General features: G+C 43.8%; 1 protein-coding gene across 1 annotated transcript; it reads right to left on the bottom strand.

The window, feature by feature from the left end:
- Positions 1 to 16,875: 16,875 nt before the first annotated feature.
- SOCS4 (suppressor of cytokine signaling 4) lies at positions 16,876 to 18,416 on the bottom strand. The gene has a single exon (XM_009809433.2). The coding sequence runs from the start codon at positions 18,414 to 18,416 to the stop codon at positions 17,106 to 17,108; it is 1,311 nt and encodes a 436-aa protein (XP_009807735.1). The 3' UTR covers positions 16,876 to 17,105.
- Positions 18,417 to 22,755: the final 4,339 nt, after the last annotated feature.

The raw sequence follows: 22,755 nt of genomic DNA, 5'->3' as shown, positions 1-22,755 counted from the left end.
GCGCGGCGCGGCGCAGGCCAGGAGCGAGGCAGCAGGCGGCGGCCCGCAGCACCACCGCCACCCCGACGCCCAGGCGGAAGCGGAACTGCGTCACACGCCCCGCCTCCCCACCGCCCGGAAGGTCACGCGCTTGACCCCACCCCGAGCAGCGCCGCGCCCCCTCCCTGCCCACATAGCCGCGGGCCACGTGACAACACCCCCCCCCCCCCCCGCCTCCGCCCGCTTCCCCCCCCCCCCCGCCGCCGCGCGGCCTCGAGGTCACGTGGCGCCTTCCCGCCCCCGCGCGCCGAGGGGCGGCTGCGGCGGCGCTGACAGGATCCGCCCGGCGCTTCCCGCCGGCCGCGGCCCGGGGACCTCCCCCCCTCCGGGGACAGGCGGTTCGCACCGGCCCGGCAGCGGCCTCGGGGCGCCGAGGGTCGGGAGAGCTTGGCAAGATTCGTTCCGCCGCCCACCGAAGGGCGTTTTCAGCGGCGGGAGGGTGACCTGTAGCCCTTTGCCGTGTTGGCTGTCTGTTTTCCCTCTCAGCTGGCACAAAATCCCACCGAATTTCACTTAGAGTTACGCGAAACGTCCCGTTTTCACACTTCACACCTAAAGGGTGGACGGCACACCTGAAAACTGGGCGGGTTTCCTCATCAGAGAGAACTACGTCTCCCCTGTACCTTCGTAACCTCAGACCGTCATCATCAGGAGGACTAAATACACAGCATCGTTTTCCTGCCCTGCCCCGCCGAGCTATGGCTCTAATCCTGCAAGCATCTGCATACACAGATAATTCCGTTAAACTCAGCAGAAATGTGGGCGCGGGCGAGGGCGAGCACATGCCGGCGGCCGTGGCCCGTGAGCTGGTGCCCTTCCCCTTGTGCGCGCCCATCTATTTCCACTTTTCAAGGTCATTATTCGGCCGTTTCTGAAGCGACTGGGAAAACTCGGAAGCAGGAGCAGACCCCTGGCACTACGGTAGCTGCAACAGGCATGAAACCGCAATATTTTTACTGATTTATTTGCCTAAATCCTTACTACTTAAACTGAAAGGGTATTCGCTACAGACCCGGTCCCATGATGGCATGATAACTCGGTTAATCTGCTCGCTCCGAATTTAAATGCCGTGGAAAATTTAGGCTGACTTCACAGTTCTTTCACAACTGCCTTTCCGAGTACAGCGATCACTGGGAGTTCGTGTAGAAACAGCACTTCTGGTGTGGCCTCCTTGGGAGAAATGAGCAAATAAGAGTGAAATCAATCTTCCTCCGGGCACAGCGGTTCAGCTCACCTTCGCATTTCCACGCTCGAAAGGCCTCGCCGCGGGCGGTTGCTGCCGTATCCTGGACTGCCAACGGTAACAGCTGGAGTTCCCAGAGCATGACACTTCTTCCTGAGCAATCTGGTCGTTAGTAGACCTTAATTAATAAGTACACATGCAGCTGACGATGGTGATGATGTCTCACCTGAAATACCAAACTGGCACTGCGATAGCACTTTTAATCAATAACCTTACCAGCCAACCTTGCCAACCTTCACGTTAGGATCGCCCAATGTGTAATAAATGTAACTCCCTTTCTGCAGTAGCAAGAAGGATGATGAACTTTTTTACAAATATTTATTTGTCCACACAGCTTTCCCCTGCTTTAGGCAAACGTAGCTCTTCATCTGTGTGTATGTATATGCTGAAGGTTGTAAAAAAAGCTGCAGACTTCACCTAATTTATGTGCAATGGATCCATCTTAGTGCCAGGGATAGGACTTAGGGGGCCTAACACCGAGCCCTGGCCACATCCTGTTGGAAGACATTCCTTTGCACTCTAACTTATGTAATGGAAAAAAAGTTGGGATGAAACTGCAAATTTAGAGCTTGCATGTGGCTCTTAAGGAAGACAATGGAAGCTGTGTGAAAGAAATTTGCTCCCAGTTAGTAAGAGGCATTATTTTCCATGCCGCCGTTGTAGGACCTGCGATGGTATTATTTAAATTATTCAGCAAGGCTGTTTGGTGTGATAATGTGAAGCCAGTTCTTCATTGCAGGCCCACATTGCAGGGCCTGTGCTGTTGCCTCTATGTTACAAGTATAGGCCTTCAGCATCGTATAAATATTTGGGTTGGAAAGAAGCTCTGGTCTTAACCTCCGGCTCAAAATAGGGCTAGCTTCAAACCTTGTCCGGCTGAGTTTTGAGTGTCTCCAAAGACAGAGATTGCACAACCTCTCCGGACGTTCAGTCCAGTCCCTAAATACGGCCACTGTGAATACTACCGTTACTCCTTGCATCTCGTCAGACTCTCCCTTGCTGCAACTTGTGACTGTTGCTGCTTGTCCTTTCGCCACATAGCTCTGCAAAGCATCTGCCTGCTCTGTAACCCTGCTCTGAGTGGCTGGAGACTGCAGTGAGATCCCTCCTACCCTCTCTTCTAGCCCAAAAATACGATTTCCACAGCCTCTCTTCATATACCATATGCCCTGCCCTCCCCCTCCCCCCCCAGCCCCGCCTTGCCAGTGGCCCCCCGTGGAACTCCTTCCAGTTTGTCAACATCTCTCTTGTCTTCCAGTGGCAAAATTGGGCATAATTGCGTGCCTTAGCCATTATTTTTGGGGAAAAGGCCAACAGACAGTACTTAAATTGGGTTTTAAATTCTATACTATAAGCAATATCATACCATTCATGAGTGCATCGACCTTAGTTTTGCTGGGAATACAGGAGCATAGGCAATGTCAGCATTTAGATCTCTCCTGTTGGATCCTCAATTATATATCATGGGATTTCAGTTCCTGGGTTCCCAGCAAGTCCGACCGAGTACTTTTCAGGGACAATGGCACAGATCTTGAAATGTGACGAGCACCAGAGCCAGGAAACTTTATCGCACCCGGAGGGCTGTGCATGCCAAAAACGCTAAATTCAGAGGGACAATACCAGTATCTTTTTTGTACCTCCTGCTTTTACATCAGCTAGTCAGAAGAAGGAAATCCGAGACACAGTGGAGGCATCCCTTCTCTATCCAACCAGAAAATAAAAGGATTAGTTTAAATTAGATTAAAATTACGGAATGTAAAGTCAGTTTTAGTTAAGAAAATGCCAGTCTCTGATGATGGGCTAGAACAGTGGGATAGAAGATATTAAGCTTCAGTTACTGATTCTTACTGGGCTATGTCACTCGGCTTTTATATTCATGCTTCACTGTGCACTGTGATCATCGTGCACTCTGAAGAATTAGCTGAGCCACCCTGAAGCTAGATTTTAAAGGATACCAGATGGTAACTTCAATGCATGTGGTCAGCTTTTATCTGCTTTTCCCCTATGGCCAATAACTGACTGATAATTTATTTCAAAACCCTCATAAAATAAATCATTTTGAAAGTGACGCTGTCTCTAGTTAGTAAGTGCTCTTTCTCAAGGCAGAGGCTTGTTGCCATGAAGATAAAATGATAAAACTGGTTCAAAGTGCGTTGGGATGGCAAATGCACCCTATTGAGGAGATGAGATAAACTGGATTGAACTGGAAAGGAAGCATGGCTGGCTGCTTGTTGTGAAATTATGAGCAGGTGAACTGTCATTAAAGACACTTTGACAGTCACTTAGGTACTAACACGGGTTTTCTGTGACAAGGAGTGAATTCTTTGGGTACATTTTCTTTCCATGGTGGTGCATATGTAGAGCCTTGATCAAGTGTCAAGCTACTGTGCGAGTCTGTTTTCAGATTTTGGAGCTAGTGATTATGTCTGGCAGCAGAAGACGGAGCTCTCGTCACTTTTTCTTGTTCTTTAGTGAATAAGAATTAGAAAATTCCTCTCTGTGTGACACCAATGAAACCCACCTCATCATCTGTCCTCTCAGAGAGGCGCCCACCTTCTCCCCATCCCCAAAGAGAGAGCCACAGTTCCATGGAGGAATCCAAACCTTTATCAGTCCCCTTTCTGTCCTCCCATTCCCTCTTCCTCTGCATGCCCAGTCCCAAACTGTGGTTCCTGGTGCGGTGTTGCAATCCTCACAGCCTCTCAATGAGTTTTGTGACATTTGCGGTTTGGCTTACAGCCACAGCTCTGACAGGCAGATGATAATATGAAATTATGGCCCTTCGTTCTCTGAAGGATCATGTTTTCAAGTGCTCGCTGCTGTGGAGACAAGCTGGAAAATTTATTTTTTCAAAAGCTTCAAGAGCAGAAGGCAAATAAAAGGACCCCTTATTTTATTTCACTCTAATTTTGCAATTGTAAATTAAGCTCTTTTTCTGGAGAGGCAGAAGGAGGTGATGAGTAGCTGGCTTGTGGAGGCTTTGGCCTGGCAATGAGGGCAGAGTTGCTTTTCCTGTAGCCCAGATTCTCTAACGGATATAAACACACAGGCACACACACACATCCCTGGTGGAGAAGCTTAAGAATAGTCATAGTGGCACAGACCAAAGGTCCAGCTGGCCTCGAGTCCCGTGTGACTGTGGGCAACACCAGATCCTTAAGAAAAGGCAAAAGACAAAGAATGTGGAATGATCCTCCTCTCGCAAAGCCTGTGAGCCCCAAGCAGTCAGCAGTCTGGGGGTACATCTGCAGCAGCAGCAGCTGGAGACCCACCAAAGGCAAGGCCAGTACCATATGAAGGCTTCATTTGTGCCATGGGGTGCCTGCTGGTTATCTCTGCGATTGAGTGAGCAGCTCCCAGCAGGAAGAATGCGCCTGGATTGCTAAATCTCAATCACTCCATTTTTCATCACTTCCCTATGACGCCATTTGTGGCTGTGTCTTTGTGCCTCATTTTATCTTTCTGTGCAAAGCAGTTGGGATCTGTTTGTTCATCAAGAGACGCTTCTGTGCCTGGGCACTTCTTCCTGCAAACCCCCCGAGGGCCTTTGAGATCTCCAGTTTTGCACAGCCATTGACGTATGCATTTCTATATGTGAAATTAATTGTTCGATACCAAGTTGCTCGCTCATGTCTCTTCTCCAGATGTATATTGATGGTGTAGCCATACTGCTAAGGTCAACGATCTGCTGATTGGTGCCAAAGAACACATTTACAGTCAAATGGCTTGTAGCAATTCAGGGAATGATGCACGTAAGGATCATTTGAGCCCGTGAAGGATCTGTAAGACACTGATATGACAAAGGTGCTACTGAAGGGCGTGCGATGAATTATCGACATGAGTATTCAGTATAAAACACTGCGTGGAAAGCGCTACATCCAGAGCTGATCCAGGGGTATGTGGCAGCATGGGCTGAGCTGGCTTTACTGCTTGCGTGAGGTTTGGTGGAGAGCCTGGCTCCAGGGGCTCTTGTTTTACTCACACTTCTGGGAGCTTCATAGCAGCTGAACAGAAGCTGGCCATCTGACCCAAAATCCTCCAGATGAAGACCAAGTCAATGTTCACCTATTAATTTCAGTAATTTTAGTAATCTCTCAGAGTTGGGGTATTTTCCCCCAAAATTTCTATGCTGAACCAGGGTGGACATTTACCAGGTACCTGGTGCAGCTGAGGGAGTTTACTCCGTTTCAGGACTAGGGTTTTGTGTCTTACCTTTACCCTCCCTGCTCCAGGCAGGGACTTGATGCCTGCAACTGCTTTGTCAGTTTTGGGCTACCCCATCAAAAGAGCACAAATTTCATCCACTGCAACTTTAATACAGTAAAATCTTGTCACATCAGCTAATAGTCATTTAATGCTCTGAGAAAATCTGTGGGAATAACACCCATGTCATTCCTCCTCCTTCTCTTCAGCTTTCAGGCCCTGATTCAGCAAATAGCTGAAGTGCCGTGCTGAAGTGGTGCCTTTTAGTTGCTAATGCCGTGCAAAAATGCCCTGAGAATAAAGCAGTTTTCATGACCACTGTTAAGAATCCGCTTCCTTCTTTGGGTCTTATTTTTCCATCAGCCTGCTGAAAGAGTACAGCCGGAAAACAGATTAGCCTGGGAAAGACTTCTTCTGAACTAATAAACATACCGCAAATACACTTCTTAGTCATATTTTAGGTCAAATGGATTTGTCAAGTCAACCGTTACCCAAGTATGAAGGATTCCTATAAATAACTAAGACCTGAATATTTTTAATATCTGTCTGACAGAGCTCCTTTAAAGTGCAAATGTAGCACTGTAGAAGTCAAGATCATTTCAAGCAAGAGTCATTAAAAAAAGAAAACAAACATTTGAACTTTTTAACCTTGGAGTTGTTTCCAGCCACATCCCTAGCAATGATAATAAATTCAGAAAACTCCATGAAAATCTGTTCTTTGCACTCGTGAGGCATTTAGCATAATGTTCTCAGTTCTTCTCTCATGAAAACAGGAAGAAATTATGCAGGGTAGTAGCTGTTTAAATACTAGAAAGTCTCCCTGGGGAGAATTACAGACATTTCAGTGATAAATTGGAAGTGAGATAACAGAAGGTTTGGAACGAGCCTGATCCAAAGTTAATTTCAGAGCTTCCTCATTGATTTCAGGGCTTTTTGTATGAGGTTTGAGATGAGAAAGTCTCAGCCCGGCTGAGTTTGGGTGACAGGTTTTCTTTGTGCAGGTTTACCCTAGGGAGTTCCCATTGAAGCAGGGCAAAAAAATGTTAATCCGGCACTGGATTTTTTTATGGAAGTCCTACATCCGAACTTCATTCCAGCAGCCAGGCTGCTCTCCTCCCTGCCAGACCAGAGTCTTACAGCTCCAGGCTGTGTGAGAGAGCATTATATGTTATCTCAGTTCTCCCTGCCTGGGGGTAAGCGCTACTCCTCCCTGCAAGTGTTTGTAATATTGTCCGAAGAAACAGATTTTGAATCCCCACTGTAAGCTCTTCCACACCCACCCCTCCTCGGGGTGAATGCATCCTAATTAATTAGCAGAAATACTCCTCGTATAGAGCCATTTAGAAAGAAAAGGAATTGGCTATTGTGATAAAGTATATTGCAAAACATGCTGGGCTACACTCTAACAATATCATAGGGATCTGAGGACATAATTGCTTTGTTATTTCGTGCTCCCCAGGGCTGTGCTGGAGGCAGTTTAGCAGAATGGGCACTTCAAAACTGCCTCCAGCAAACTCCGCTCGCCTGCTGCTGCTGCCTGCTTTCCCAGGTCCCCCGTTGCCTTTGCTCGCCTTGGCAGGAGCTCATTCTCCTCCTCCTCCGGGAAATTCCCTTCGGTTCCCCATCCCATGACTGCTGCCCTGGACTTGGTTAGTACCACTGTTGAGACACACCCCCACCCCCCCCCCCCATATTCATATATTGTTTCCCATTTTATGCTTAGACTTGAAATTCTTCGGGACATGGAGCATCTCCTTGTTTTAGTTTCGAGGTCAGCAGTATCGAGCTACTGTTGCAATACAAATAACGAACACAAATAACACTTCCTCAGTAATATTTCAGCCCAGCGTCACAGGGTCCAGGCCGGTTGGCGACCTGAGAAAACCAGTCTCGTTCTGGACCATGTCACACTCCTTCCTTGGCGCTACTTTAGCTAAACACATTCTGGGAAAACAACAAGATGTGCTGCCAAAATAGCAGAAAGAACCAACTCCCCAAACAGGACACCTTCCCCCAGCTCCACTATTATTTGAACCGCAGGTTTAATGAAGTAACAGGAGGTAAAAACAACAAGTTCAATGTTATTTGAACTTACGAATAGCTCCTAATCACACAAATTGTTTTTAAAGAACAGGTAAGTAGCAAGGATTGCAGGATCAGACTCCAAAATGATTATGCTGAAGTGCAGTAAAAAATGAATGGACTCTTTCCCTCTCAGCAAAGATTTAATAGCCAGAACTGTAGTTAGGTCTGATACTGCTAGAAATTACTTTTCTTTGAGGCAAAGTATATATTACATGCCTGCTAAAATGTATTTTCATAATTAAAAATGAACTGTAATTGGCAAATGAATTAAGCATACTTTTGTGGAGATCTACTCTTATTCATTCACTGATTTGCAGTCGTTTGTTTGCCATGAATCTCCTTACTGGTAGAAATTAAGACACACTATCGGATTTAGACTGTAAAAACACCAGCATACAGCCATTTAGCACCTCATTCAAAATAACTTCATAACCTTTTCACTACTAGTAATGCTTGTTTTGATTTTGAGACAGGTAAAGCACCCATGGCTGAACTACTCTTCCTTGAGCCTTCACTTGTGGCCACAGCTGGGGACGGGGTACAGGGCTGGACGGACTTGTGGCCCAGCCTGGCATGGCCATTCACATGTTCTGCTTCTATATAAAAACTAGAGAAGTCAGTGTTCAGGTCCTGTATCAGAGTACAAATACGAGGAAGCCAAAGGATCTGTTTTCTAGCATCTACTGGCAGGGGCAGTGAAAGAAAGAGTTTTGGATGCTTGTGATGGTACTCCAGCCAACGTGAGATGGACGGAGGTGACATCTTTTTGCTTCACTTCCTACCACTGCGCATTTCAGGTTAAGGTGAATAAGCCGTACTTGTGATTTCAGCTGCTACAACATTAAACTTCATTTGCTAATGCCATATGTTATTTGTGTGATAACAAATGTGCCATTTCTAGCTCATAAAGCGTTGAACGAATTTATCTGGAATAATTTCTACCCTAACATGGCCAAACATTTGACAAACAGGGTTCCAAAATGTGCTTGTGGGAGTGCTACTTGATTACAGTGTGTGGGTATCAAAGCAGTTAAGAGTACAATCCGGGGGAAGAAGGACAGGAGATTGAAGAGCAGGGACACAACGCTTGGCTTGGGAAGCCCTTGGAAAGAGGCGACTCCAGTTTCCCTGCCTCCCCCTTCCTTCTCCCCTTCCCCATCCTCCCCCTTCCCTTCCCCCTGAATAATCCTGTCTGCCTGGAATCACAATAAAGGAGCACATCAGATAAAGCAAGGGATTATTTACTTGCGCTTTTGCTATTAAATGAAGCACAATATCAAAGTACTCTGTGCACCCCCCTGGTTCATGTGAAAGAAAGGATTCTTTTATTTCTTGGCTGGTCTTTTGTCTAGCCAAGAATCTGCCGCCCACTCAGGTAATTTGTACCAACAGATCGTACCTGTGGTAGCAGAAGATCCTGTCAGGAGGGAATATCCAGCAGAAACCAAGCATTGGTCACGTGTGAGAAAGGCTGGCTGGGAAGGGGTGAGAGCTGATTTTTTTTTTACTCACTTGGAGGAGAGGAGGACTTGGGAAGAGGCATTTGCTTAAACAGGGAACAGGGTCTTTTGGCTTAATAAATGCCTCTGTTAGTGAATCAACGTAAAAGAGACAAAGGGCAAGTGCCTCATCTGGCTGGCGTACTCAAACTCGCACCCTCCCACTAAGTGCCACCTTTGAATATATCTTCTCCAATAAAATCTTCTCCTATTTCCCCTTCACATTTGCCTTCTCTTTGGGCATGGGACCAAGATTCCTTGTGTACAAGGATACCAGAGCCAGCAGCATCACACCAAGATGTAATTTGGCTCGGAGAGTATAAAAATGACAGGAGTACAAAAGTGACAGGCGTATAAAAATGACAGGATGTTGCCCTCGCCAACCCCATGTTACCTTGGTGGCAGCAAGATCTCAGGCATCTTCTAGTCTAATGCCAGCATTTTAGCCATAAAGAGACAGACAAGAAAAGCCTTCAGCTTGCCCTTAGCCTCCAGCTTGCCAGGTTAAAGATGTCCTGAAAAATGAGGAATTTCTGGGCAGGCTGAAGATCCCATGGAGATATTCCTTGCCAAAACCACCAGGGTGGAGATTTCCCATTCCCACTGATGAGAGGTCATAGTCAGCCACACAGAGAAAAGTCTCTGTTTCACCCCGGCACTGGGTTCCTTCCTTGCTTCAGCTGTCACCCCAAATTCCCCTTTCTTGCTGCAGTTTCCCACTCAGGTTATCCTTCATGCTCCTGCAGACACCCTTCCCTCGGGCTGACGGCACCCTTTGCTTGTTTGAAGCGTTAGATGTCTCTGTAGTAACACTAAGGTGCTGATAAAGTAAAGCAATTTAAGTTTTGGGGGCTGTTCATTTCTAATGTGCTAAAACCATCAGACAAAATGTCCACAAACCTCAAATTACCCAATTTTCCAACTGTGCTGGTGGAGGAAAACACTATGTCAGATTTAGTAGAGCTATACCCTTCTTGCTGCCTTCTCTCCCCTCAATATTTTCTAGAGACCTGTCCTCTTTCCCCCAAATCAGAGGATGTGACGATTCGGATGGCTCTGAACAAGTTGTACAGCAACACAGCCAGTGCTCAGATTGATTTTTCTTGACTAAATATGCTTGATCTTTTTTTTTTCAGGCTTTGGATATCAATTAAAAGAACACTACTCTTTTGTAGAGGAGCAACACACAAGACAAAATAATGAACTGTTTAATACACTAGAGGCAATTTCAAATTATCTAGTTTAATGAGGAAGGTTGTGACAGAAGATTTAGTACCCTTTCTGATCTGGTAATGCATTTTCCCAACCATCCCTGCAGAACCAATCACCGTATTTTCATTATACACTCTATTTTCAGGGATTCATTAGTTGTAGACTAAAAATAACAGCGAAAGTCTCAGTCTGAGAGCTAATCCAATTTTTTTAATTGGAAACAAAATTTGATTAGACAACTTTCTAATCATAACAGCATCAAGCATCAAGACCCTTACTGGGTGTTTTGTCCAAATTGAAACTTTGTGTGACTACACATAAAAACCTGACCTAGAAATACAATCACGTAACTGCTATGAAGGACAAACCCAGCCTTTTCCTGAAACAAAAAACCCCACGTTAGCACAAGCAGTGGACTATAGTCTATTCCAATTGATGCGCATTAAAAAAAAAAAAAAAGGTCTGGCAATGAACCCGTTCAACTGAGACAAACTCAGAGATGCTCTTAGCTAGTGGCTGAACATGAGACTTAAGAAATAACCAAGATTTTTTTCCCCCCGAAGAACTAGAAGGAGAAATAAGGAAAATAAATGGAAGAGCTCCCAGATAGCCAACAGGGCCTCCTACCTCGAAGCTTGAGTTCGAATCTTTCTTAAGTTGGTACTTCCCAGCAATGGCTTTGTGCCGGTGGATTACGGTAACATGAGCCTGATGTTTTCCCTGCTGCACCATTTTGATATGCAAGAGCCACAAGCATAACGAAGAAGACAGGGAAGCAAACATTTTTGGATTTTACAGGGCATGCTTTTCGCAAAAAGGTGTCACCACCACGGTGGGAATGTGGAGATGCGCTGCCTGCGTGGCAGCTGCCCTCCACGGCTGTTGTCCTTGTATCTAACATGACAGTCGTCCTCCTGTCTCTGCATCGGGGTGGAAGAGGGACCCGTATTCACAAGGGCCAGCTTTAGCAGAGGGACGCTGGCTTTGGCCCTCTACAGTGGCCAGACATCCTTAACAGGCTAACGAGCCTGCTTTGACTTTTAATTATGCTGTGGCCACCACGGGAGCTATGCTCCCTGATCCAGACATCCCTCTGACCAGTCCCAAACACGCCGTTCAAGGGATTCTCCCCAGCAATAAAGTAACTGGAGTACCCACGTGAGGACCTCCTTGGGGCACTTGGTAATCTTTTCTAACCCTCCAGGGATCCCCGCAGGAAGGTGTTGGGAACGACCTGCCTGCGGGGAGGCTGGGCTGAGGCCGTGTTTTGGCCAGATAATGCATCACTCAGACACCCAGGGGATTTTTAAAATGGATGTAGGGAAGGGGGAAGTTACTGCTACTCACGTCAGCCCCATGCTATAGATTTTAGATGCATAAATTATATATTTGTGTTCAAAACTCTATTATTCATAGAGTTGAATAAACAAGTATTGATTTTTACACTGTAGCACAGATGAGTATTTCTAATGATGCAGACAGAGGCTCTTCTTCCATCCTCGGTAACTCTGACCTCATCGGTGCTTCCTGAGAGTAGTATTTAACAAGGACGATCAAGTTTAAAACCAGTTGGCTGTGGCTGTTGGGAATGGAAATCAATGTGCATTTCTTTCTGAATGGACAACTTCTCCACCCACACCACGTCACGGCGGCTCGCCCTACGACTGTTTTAGATGCTGAACCAGACAGATGCAGACGGAAAGCAAGCGAGGAAAGGATGTGTGAAACCGTCTCAGCTCACGGGGTAACTGTAGCTCTCCCACCTCATGGGAAGAGGCAAGGATGCACTGGCTGTGTGAATATAGCAGAAAAAGTAAGATTCAATGTATAAAAAAAGTGATACTACTGCAGAGCTCATATTAAACCTTGTGAGCAAGGTCCTGCTATTGGTATGTGAGCTGGTGTCAAGATTTCTCTCTATTAAATGTGCGATACTACCACGCACATTTAGGGGTGGCAGAAAAAATCCTTTAACTATATTTTCCAGTACTACGTTATTTCAGAGGTTAGCCAAAATCACTTACTTCATAGCTAACTTTGCTATATTGAATCAATGTACAAGTTCCTTATTGGCTTTTTATTGCAGATCAAATTGACAGAGAAAATCACTAGGATATACTTAAAAATGGGAAGGAAATGTACGTTTACAATAAAAAGGTCTCTGAAGGTCTCTTGTTTCATAGGAAGGAAGCTGTCTTTATATTGCATGAACTATAAAAAATGATTAAAACCGAAGAGAGACAGGAAGCTGATAATTTGATTTATCATCTTAATGGCTATGATTCATGAATAAATAATATAATGGTTTATGTCTCTCTTGTAAAAGAAGTAGAGAAGAGCAATTTGTCTAATAAATGACTTCAAAAATTACAGCTGAGTCTTGTTTGCCACACTTGTTCTATTTAAAAAGAATGAGCGAGTATCTTATTTCTTATTACTTACTAGGACATTTGTTGTATTATTTATAAGAGTCAAAAACCTTAACTAAAAGCCACTCATCTCTGACCACAGTCTCCCATTAGCTTTAAATTCAGGAAAGAGAAAGGGATTGATCACTAGATCAATAAATCTAACCTTAGAGCTGACTAAAAGCTTCCTTTAACCTCCTTCCTCCAGCATCCTTTTTCAAAATTAAAGTATCCCCCTTTTTAATTATTTAAGAGCCTGTCAATTTTACAGTAAGGCCATGCATGACTGCATCGTACAAGGATTTCTTCTTTATATTGGAAACACACCAGTGTCTTTAAAACGAAAGCATTTAAATTATGATCACTTGGGGTTTTTTTTGAAGTTGGGTATGTTACTGTAGATACAGATACCCTGCTACAAATGTGCCCTGGATTTCATCAAAACAAGTGCTGAGAGTAGGAAAATGGAGAAGAAATGTGTACTCCCAATTATCGGACACACAAACTACCCCAAATCCGTCAGTGATTCTGATGGAGCTGAGGTTGCTCTGTATTGATGGCACTGGGCCAACAACTGAAATTACTATAGAGCTGCAAAAAGTCACTTCAGGCAAAAGCAAACTCCAGAGAACATGATTAATGGAAAGAGTGTTTAATTTTTTTAAACCATCCTGTAAAAATAACTTGTGTATGTAGTTTGCCCAGCATGCATCAAGAGCCTGACCTTTTTTTGTCCCCTTATATCAAAATAATTTATCAAAATCAGATCTTTTTTCTTACCAGCAGCTGTTCATACTGATTCAATACACTGTGTTTCTACTGTCCTCCTCTGGAACCGCCTTCAAAACAACATAAACCACATCATGCAGACACAATTCCTGATGCAAAGCTGGCTGGGTGCCCCAAAACAGGGGGGCTGTGGCCAGCGTCACCTCTGCGTTATGTCCTCGCTTGGCCACTGACCTGCTGCGTAGCCTTGAGCACATGTTTTTCCGCACATCTCTGTACCTTTCCTTGTTCCACATTTCATCTTCATCCTGAAGAACTTGGAATCTCTGTCTTGCAAGAGCTTGGGCTTAGAAAATGGAAGTTCTTACCCTGTTTCTGAGGCTAATTTTCTAGAGGGCTTCAACACTGAACTTCAAGACTTGGGTTATCTTTGGATCATACTTCAGATGCAAGGTGTTATAAAGTATTCTGGGAGCGAGCAGCACTGGTAAGACTGTTAATGACAGCAGCGGGAGGAAAACTTTAGGATGACAATTCTTGGCATATTGTAAAACCAGTTAATTTCTACAAGGCTTATTTAAAAAAAAGAGAAAAAAAGGTACATGGATTTAAGCAAAATAGACCTTTTGAGTCCCCATGTTTCATAAAAAAATGTATACTTCATGAAATGGATCTTTCACAGACTGCACATGTATATATGATGCACTGTCATTAGGTACAAATGTCACACAGGTATGAATGATCTGCACAAATAAAACAAGAAAAAATAGGGTGAACTTCCACAAAACCCCATTCATCAATATTTTCTACATATGATTTCTCTAAATAAATGCAATTAACTGGCCCACAGTCCAAAGGCACTATTTTTATGTGCCACACCTTCTTCCCCCAACTGCTGTATTATATAGGTCTTCTAAAATTGGAGCGCTCAAGACGTTTTTGGGGTAAGTGATGCATCAACAAATGTCAAAACAATGTAGGCTGCATACAGAACGACACTGAAAACACAGCACGTTGGGGAACTATGCCCCAGAAAAGGTTCTTTCATGGCCTTTCATTTTGAAGGGACAAAATCTTTGCTGATTTTGAAAGAGATGGTGGCCTTCACTAACTTCCAAAGCAAGTACGACTTTTGGTTGAAAGCTATTTTTTGTGGTCTTGCGATAGAAGTAATAATAACACTAATCTCTATCTAAAATTATGAGCTTTTTTCCCTAATTAAAAGTTTCTGAAAGAGAATTTTAATCAAGCAGCCTGCAAATGTCCCTGACGTCACTCTGTGAAGTCACATTTTGAACCAGATACTATTACTTCATACTGCAGCCACGCAAGTCACCGGTCACCGTTCCACCATGACGGGCACAGTGTAAAAGAGCAGAGCAAGGACGATCCCTGCTGCTCACACACTTTATGTTTGGAAAATGGCAGTGATAGGTAGAGGGAAAAATAGATTTGCTGGTACGAAGCTGTCCTTGATAAAATACAGTTTTTGCAAAAGGCAATGCCAGTTGAATGGAAGCAGCACAACAAAAAGATTACAGGGATAAAGGGTAATTTTTCTGACATCAGTCATACAGTTATCATTTGCATATGGAGGAGGGAGAATCTCAGCTGGTATAAGCTGTTATAAGTGTATCAATAAAGCCACGCTGATTTATAGCAGCTGAGATTTTGTCCTGTAGAGTATTCATCCATGTGCGATGCGATAGATTGATGTGTTAGCATTTTCTCCCTGGAGACTTTGGTTCAAAACCTATTTAAAACACAGTGAAAACAAACGGGCTGGTCTCTAAGCAGATGTCCCTGGAAATCTGTTTACATCATCACAGTGACAGCAGTTCAGTGGAAAGGGTATTCTCTGCTCGGGGTGTGGGGGGGCAAGGGCAGGGTAGCAGGTCCCCGGTGGAGTTGCATGGCAAAGCTTCCTTGGTAACTCCCGAGTACCCAGCTTGCAGGACGGATTTGATGTCCACAAATCCGTAGGATTCTGTATAAGGTGCAATTAAGATTCAAATAGAAATATTGCTTATTCTTAGCCTACAATCTGGGAGCAAGACTACAGCAGCGTGCTCTGCCGCTCCTAGCCTGCACACATACGTAACCTCACGCACACAGGTAATTGTGGATTTTTGATAAGATCTTTTGCATGCATGAAATTAAACACATTTGTAAAGTGCAGACTTGGGGTCTCGGTTTCAAAAGCATTTCAAGAGGATACAAATGCTCCCTGCGATCAAAGGAGAGGAAACAGTGCAGTGGTTGTAGTTACAATTACATCATCTCACATACTTTTGGCAGAGCAATTCTGGGCCCGGTTTTGCAAGAGGAGATAAAGCACATACAAACGAAGACAACAGCACTGCAGGTCAGTCCTGCACCTCCTGGAGCTGTGCCCCGAGGCCAGTCTGGAAAGCAATAGAGTTTCTTGCCTGAACCCAGATCCACTGAGTCTCACTGGGATTTCACCAATAATTCAGCAGCAGATCTGCCTATCCATGTAATGTAAGTAATGCTTTTAGGAGCATTATCCATGCATGGTTTTCCTGTACATGGAATTTGGCAGGAGGCCACTCAACCAAATGCTTCACATTGCAAGAAAAATCAGCGGACTTTTTTTTTTTTTTTTAAACTATACTTATTAAAAAAAACAACTCTCCTACAAAGCAAGAAAATTACTCATTATCACCTCAGGATCAACCAGGCAAGATCAGACAGTTTAATATGCAGATTTTTATGGAAATATCTTTCTTCTCACCCTCCCACCCCGTCCTTTATCATTTCAGAAGCAGCAGCTCCTGTAGTGAAAAACCGTGTATTTCATATAATGAAATAGTAACAGAGAAATAGAGTTACCAAGTCTGAGCCCCATCTATCGTAACTAACTATATCATTATCCCTTCCAGACACTGATCAAATCCCAGTTTATAAGTAGTTTGCTTTTTACCGCTATCATACAAAAATGAAAAGCTGTTCCAGAACCCTGCTGCTCTGATGATGAGGAGCCATCCTCTTTTCCAACCAAAATCTTTCCACAACCAGTTTATACATGTTTGTTCCTGTACTGAGTGTTGTCCTTAACTTGAATTGTTTTTCCCCTCCCTGGTGTTTAGTCCCCTGATGTATTTATAGAAAGATCATATCCTCTTTCAAACTTCTTTTTGCTAGGAATAGTAATGTTAGAAATAGACTGATGAATTTACTGTATTAGATATGGACGGACATACATACACGCACACAGAGGCTAGAGCACTCATTTTAAAAGAAATGCAGAAAATACAGATGAGTCAATCTTTAGTTAACAGTGCATTATTTCAAACATGTCAGCAACATATGTAAATTACAATATAAAAGACAGATCAAATTCAAAACTGATTTTTAGGGTTTTTAGATCTAAAGACTATCCATCTATAGAAATACCACAAAGCCTACCTGAAATTCCATAAAACTCTAGTTTGGGAACAGTACCAAAAGCCCACAATGAATATAATTTCTAAAAAAGAGAGCTGGGAAGACTCAAAGTACATTTGGATAAAAAAGCCTTAGACAGAGGCTAGTTTGGGTGGTAAATAATCTGCAGGAAAAAAAAAAAAATCAAATTGCTATTTAAAAAAAACTGTAGAAGGAAGAAAGACTGAACATACTATTTGTCTGTTTAGAGACAATTTCATTCTTTCATAAAAATATTTTCTAGCTTTGCTGCTCTGGTACATCAATCCTGAGTACTCTAACTTTTGACTTATAATGATATTCCTTCAGATACAGCTTCACTGATGGAGGAATGGGAAGTGCGTCAATACCGTCGTAAGTTGTACAGTTGCAAATAACCGTTCTACATATATGTTGAAGAGAAAAAGGAAAAGTCCTGTTCAGCGGAGTGGATAAAAGCGGTTCAAAGAACATACAGGAACTTGGATCTTTGTAGTGCTCTAGGAGTCCCGTGATGTCAGGAGAATGGAAGACACAAGGATCGTGGGCATCAAAGCTGAAGTTGTGATTCCACTGCTCTATCCGCGCATGGAGGGAACGACTGTAGCGCCTGAAGCTCACAGAAAACAAATAGTCTTCTTGGGCAGAATCTCGTAACAAAAATGTTCCCTCTGGCTTTCCTTCTAGCAGCGCCTCGGCTGCATATTTATCCATGACTCCCCAGTAGCAGGGATTGTTATTGATCTGGAGGAGGTCTGGGACTAGGCAGTGGACATAATCAATCTGTGTATGGTATTTCGGAGGCGTTTCCATCCGTAGCAGCTCATCATCCGTTTCCCATTTGGGCTTGTTTCTTTTTCTTGAACTTGTGCACAGTGTTACAACTTCATCGTCAGAGTCCATATCGCTCTCGTCTTTATTGCTCCTTACCACCTTACCTGTAACCAACTCAGACCTCGAATCACCCCTAGAGGAACCGCTGTCGGTAAAGTCGCAGGACTGGGAGGGAGAGTCCGTCCCCCCGTTGGCAATCTCATCGTCTCGCAGCTGATCCTCCCTTTCCTCATGCTGGGATAAATCAGCAATTATCCAGTCTTCAGCTTTTGGACTTATAGGGGCTGTATGTCTTTTGATCAAGTGCCACCGAAAAGCTAGCTCTGAGCGCGGGGGGAAAGGACACTTATCTAGCATTAACTCACTGATATGGATTTTTCTTTTTGATGGCAGTCCCGAGGCATGCCGACTGCTACAATTCTTTATGGGAAAGCACTGACCCACAGCATCTTGCAGCTTCTGTTTGAGAGACCGGCCTAAAAACCTGTGACCGCACGAACGGTCTAGATCCAGCTCGATAGATGAGCAGCTATACTTCCTCTCTTGGCTCCTTAAATTAGTCCCTGATCTGCCCAAAGCATTTGCTGTTTCAGCGTCAGAACAGTGCTCACTCTTTCTAGACCAGGAGAGCTTCTTTCCACTCCAGACATAACCATCCTTTCTGTCTGCGCTTCTGCTCCGGCTGCTTTTGGGTCTCACATCTGTGTTTTTAATGTTACTGTCCTTATTTTCTGCCATTTTGACAGCTTTGCTTCACAAGTTGCCAGAAAGCACACTATGTTTTTCTTGTAGGGTTTTTCTACATAAGGAAGCTTCCTCGAGGCACTTTCTGGAAATATCTAAGGGAAAAGAAAACAAAGCTAAGTTAACCGTTATGCCTGCACGCAACATAAGACCAATGCAGGTGTATACAGGACAACAGTGACAATTAATTGCTAACCATGTAAAAATAATATGATCAAGCTGAATTCACTAGAACACCCCACAAATACTGGCCTGATCCCAGACAAGGCTCTCTCAACCCTTCCTTGGGAAAAGCATCCTCCAGAATAAACCATCTTACATGTTTTTAGAATATCCCTTCTGACTACGCAGCAGAGCAGAGAGTGTTAGGTGTTAGCAATCCTATTGTGCTAGGGTCCATTTTAAAGGGAAGCACTTCATGTGGCAGGTGATACTGCTTTAGCTGTTTATTGAGCAAATTCTGCATCTCTTCCAAATCTCTTCTTTCAAGAAGGAACAAGCCAGAACAGAAACAACTAGGTCAGAGTACAAAGAGCTACTGTACCTAGATGATATGCCTGTTTGCTACTAATCCACAGGGTGGGATGCCAGAGATCTTTTTCTTAACTGACACTTTTGGGTCACTTTCTGGATAAAAAAAAAATTAAATTATATCAGTCACAGATTCCGTCAATTTAGGAAAGCTGTTTTCCTCTGCCTTTTCAACCGGAGCTAGGAAATACTGAGCCCCTAAGGGATTGAAATATCTGGGGCTTTACATACTGAAAAGGATTAAAACAAATCCAGTCCCTTACTAAAAGCAATTTTAAAAGGGCATGAAAGATGGAACTGCTTATTACTCATTAGAGAAGAAAGTTTACATTATCAAAATCAGTGTTGCTCTGAGACCTACAGTTACTGATTTCATTCTCTTTTGTTTCCAAAAGTGTACTGAATTCTCAAATATATAAGAGGTTTCCTTTCGAATGTTGTGCTTTGAAAAATAGAAAGAAATCCTCTTTTGATTACTCAGTTGAAAGTCGAGCAGATTTTTTTTCAAGGTACATCGCTAGCAATATGGTATGTATGCTATACTCTCCCAAGGCATGGTAGAATGTAGAAATACTTCCCACCACATACCATGCTGCTTTTGCACCAAAATGATGTACAGCTCCTCTATTCCACTGGTTTTTTTGGCTGTGGGTTTTTTGTTGTGTGGTTTGGTTTTTTTAAAACTAATTGACATGGTAAATACTAAGCAGGAAAAGAAAAGGGCATCCACACTTCCTCTCTCCATTCAATCCATTCTCATCATCAGGATTAGCCAGCATGACACAACCTCTCTGCGGTCCCCTGGGGCTGCGCAGGCTGAGTTCTACCCTCTGTTTTCAGTGAAAGAGTAAGACTGCAGTGCCAAAAGGCTTACATGCAATCTGTGGGCCAAATGCACCCCAGATGTAACTTTCACCCAGGAATTTTTACCATTGCATTCCTTATTTACAACCCACAAACCTGAGAGCTGTGGGGAAAGGAAAAGGGAGGGAAAAAGAGGAGATGCAGAAATGTAAAATGAGGGTAAGATAGGCTAAATATTGCAAATATGTTGAAAAAACCTGGCATTAGAGCAATCTAGATGAACAGTACTTCACTGGTACCAAGCAGAATCAGAGAATGGGGTCTCTATTCCAGCAATTACTAATCAAAGACTGAAATAAATATTTTTCTTCTCTCAGGATTTTGCAAACCACTTTTCAGTGAAAACATTGCAGAATGCAATACAGATAGGAGAAAGGCAACATTTGTATATGAGACCCGAAACACCTTTATTTAGACCAAGATTCATTGATTGCTTTTGTAACATTTATATTTTTCATCCGGAAACAAACTAGAGCGGAGCACTGAATTTTCTCCACAACTAAAGAAGAAGAAAAAATGCAATCTCATTTACCCTGGTGATAATCTGAAGTAACTGCTGAAGACAAAAAGTTATTCTAGATTCATCCTGTGGTAAAATACATTAACTCTCTATCTATGGGATTTTTCTTTGGACAGAGAGGTATCATTGAGGTTGCAAAGTCACGTACTTAAAAATTAGGATATGACAGTTTGTAATTGCTTTTGAAACCTTCAATTACCTCATTCTGCACATCCAGCCCATATAAGGCATAAGAATATGCAGAATATGGGCTTTTAATTAAAAAATGCAAAACGTACAAAACCCAGAAGTGCTGAAAAGGCCTGTTATCTCTAACTTCAGCCTTGCAACTGAAATAAGCTCAGTGTTTTATGTCATTTCTGGGTTGTTGTTCTTGTATTTAACTGCAAAGCCACCTTCTACTTTGTACCTTTCTTCTGTCGCGAATCATTAGTGGTACCTGAACCCTGAAACAGAAACTGGAGAAACAGCACGTGATGCTGTAAGACATGCACCATTAGCCAGCAACGCAGAAGGCTGTTTCCCTGGGGTTTGAAGGCTGCTGGAACCGAGGCGCCAATTCTGCCACGTCAGAGCAGTAATTGCTAATCGGACGTACCACTAGACCCTTGAAAAGAGCACGGAATAAATGAAGAAAAAGGGATGTCATCCTACTAAAGCCAGGTTTGAACTTGACCTTGTGAAGGAAGAGTAAAGGATGGTTCAGTGGACAGCTTGCGACTCAGGAGACAAAACCTCGGTTTCCAAACGTGTTACAAACATCTGTGCATTGCAGGCAAGCTGCCTTCTGAAACATGCATTGGCCACAGCGTATTTCAGTGCCCGAATCTCACCGTTTGGTGTTACAATAAGGGGTCACGCCTTCATACCTTTCCGAATCTGTGATTCACAGCCCCAGCGATAAAATGGGGCCCAAAAATAATTTGGGTGTTGGAAAGAAAAAGGCATAAAGAGCAGTGAGGCACTCAGTGCTGTATTATCGCTTAAGGCTGTCCACCTAACCCAGCTGTTCCTTGTGCTGCAAACGTCCAAGGGAAATGCCATGTACCGTACATCCATTAATGGCTGGAGCACAACTGAAAAAGCAGGAGAGGAGGGCAAGGATAAAAGAGAGGGAACACTGGAGTGTACTTTTCGCTACAGGGCAAGGTTAAATGGAGGAGTCCAGCACTGTGCAGCTTACGTGCATCAGTTCTGAGATCCTTTTGGTAGATACAATTAGTCTCCTGCCTAAAAAAGCTGCCTTCTACGCGGGGATACCTTAGGCATCTCAGGAGCAGGCAGATTTGACAAAACCCTTACGCTTGAAACTCTTCCGCCTAAGCAAATGACAAAGATAAAGCAACGTGCAGGGATAAGCAGGGTTCACTTCGGGCCACAGGATCCAACTTGTAGTTCAAGGTTACCCAACACTGTCACAGCTTACAGTCCCTGAGGACAAGCAGAGCACTGGGTGGTTTTTGTTGTTGTTGTTTTTATAATGTGCACAGCTCCCTCCTTCAGAGGCACGTCTCTCGCCAGGCTGCGGGGGGGGGGTGGGGGGCGGGATGCAGACAGCTGCACAAGATGCTTTTTCTTTCAAGCGCTGATGCCTCAACACTAAAACTTTAAGCCCAGACTAAAAGCAGTATCTAATAGCTACATTACTTCCTAGCCAGGGGTAGGCTGCAATCAACAACCATGATAAGACAGTTACAGCCTCACCATGTGTCTAATCAAATCAGTGGCAAATACCCAATAACTCCAATAGGAGAATCAAAACTGTAAGTATAGACAGACCTTTTTTTAATTTATCCAATAAATACTAAATTGTTTTAAGTAGATATTTATGTCCTGAGCCACTGGATCCTTGCCTCTAGCCCGGTACCTCCAAGTCCTCTTCATCAAGCTGCTTGAATACTGTATGTAATATCACCGAAGCGCTGGCTGGATGGTGGGGGGTCTCCAGCTCACCCTCCCACTCAGAGCAGGACCGCTGCCAGCGCAGGCTCAGGGGAGCCATGGTACAGTCTGGCCACGTCCTGAAAACCTCCAAGGACGGAGATCCCACCACCTCTTTGGTGCTCTCACGCTGCACGACCCTTCTAGTGAAGGAAGTACTCTGAAAGTTTTCTGTCCAAATGCACAAAAGCCAAAGCATTGCTGTATTATGCCTCTAATTAAACAAGAAAAGGAGATTCACTCAAAGGAACAATAAATCAATATGGAATTGTTGTAGAAGTTGATATTCTTCTAGAGCTGATAAAATCCTGAGAGAGAAGAGCAAGCTGTAATAAATCAGAGTACTTTTTCTTTTTTCTTTCAACTTACATAAAAGTTACTTAAAAAAATTCTCACCGGTCACATGCTGTTTTCATTAATTTCGCCCAATTAGATTTTGGCCACAAGACCACATTTTAAAACCTGACCTTCCACTGA

This window comes from Gavia stellata, chromosome 7 (assembly GCF_030936135.1).
Source record: "Gavia stellata isolate bGavSte3 chromosome 7, bGavSte3.hap2, whole genome shotgun sequence".
NCBI lineage: Eukaryota > Metazoa > Chordata > Aves > Gaviiformes > Gaviidae > Gavia > Gavia stellata.
The sequence above is the reverse complement of the archived record's forward strand: the minus strand, read 5'-3'. Positions and strand labels throughout refer to the sequence as shown.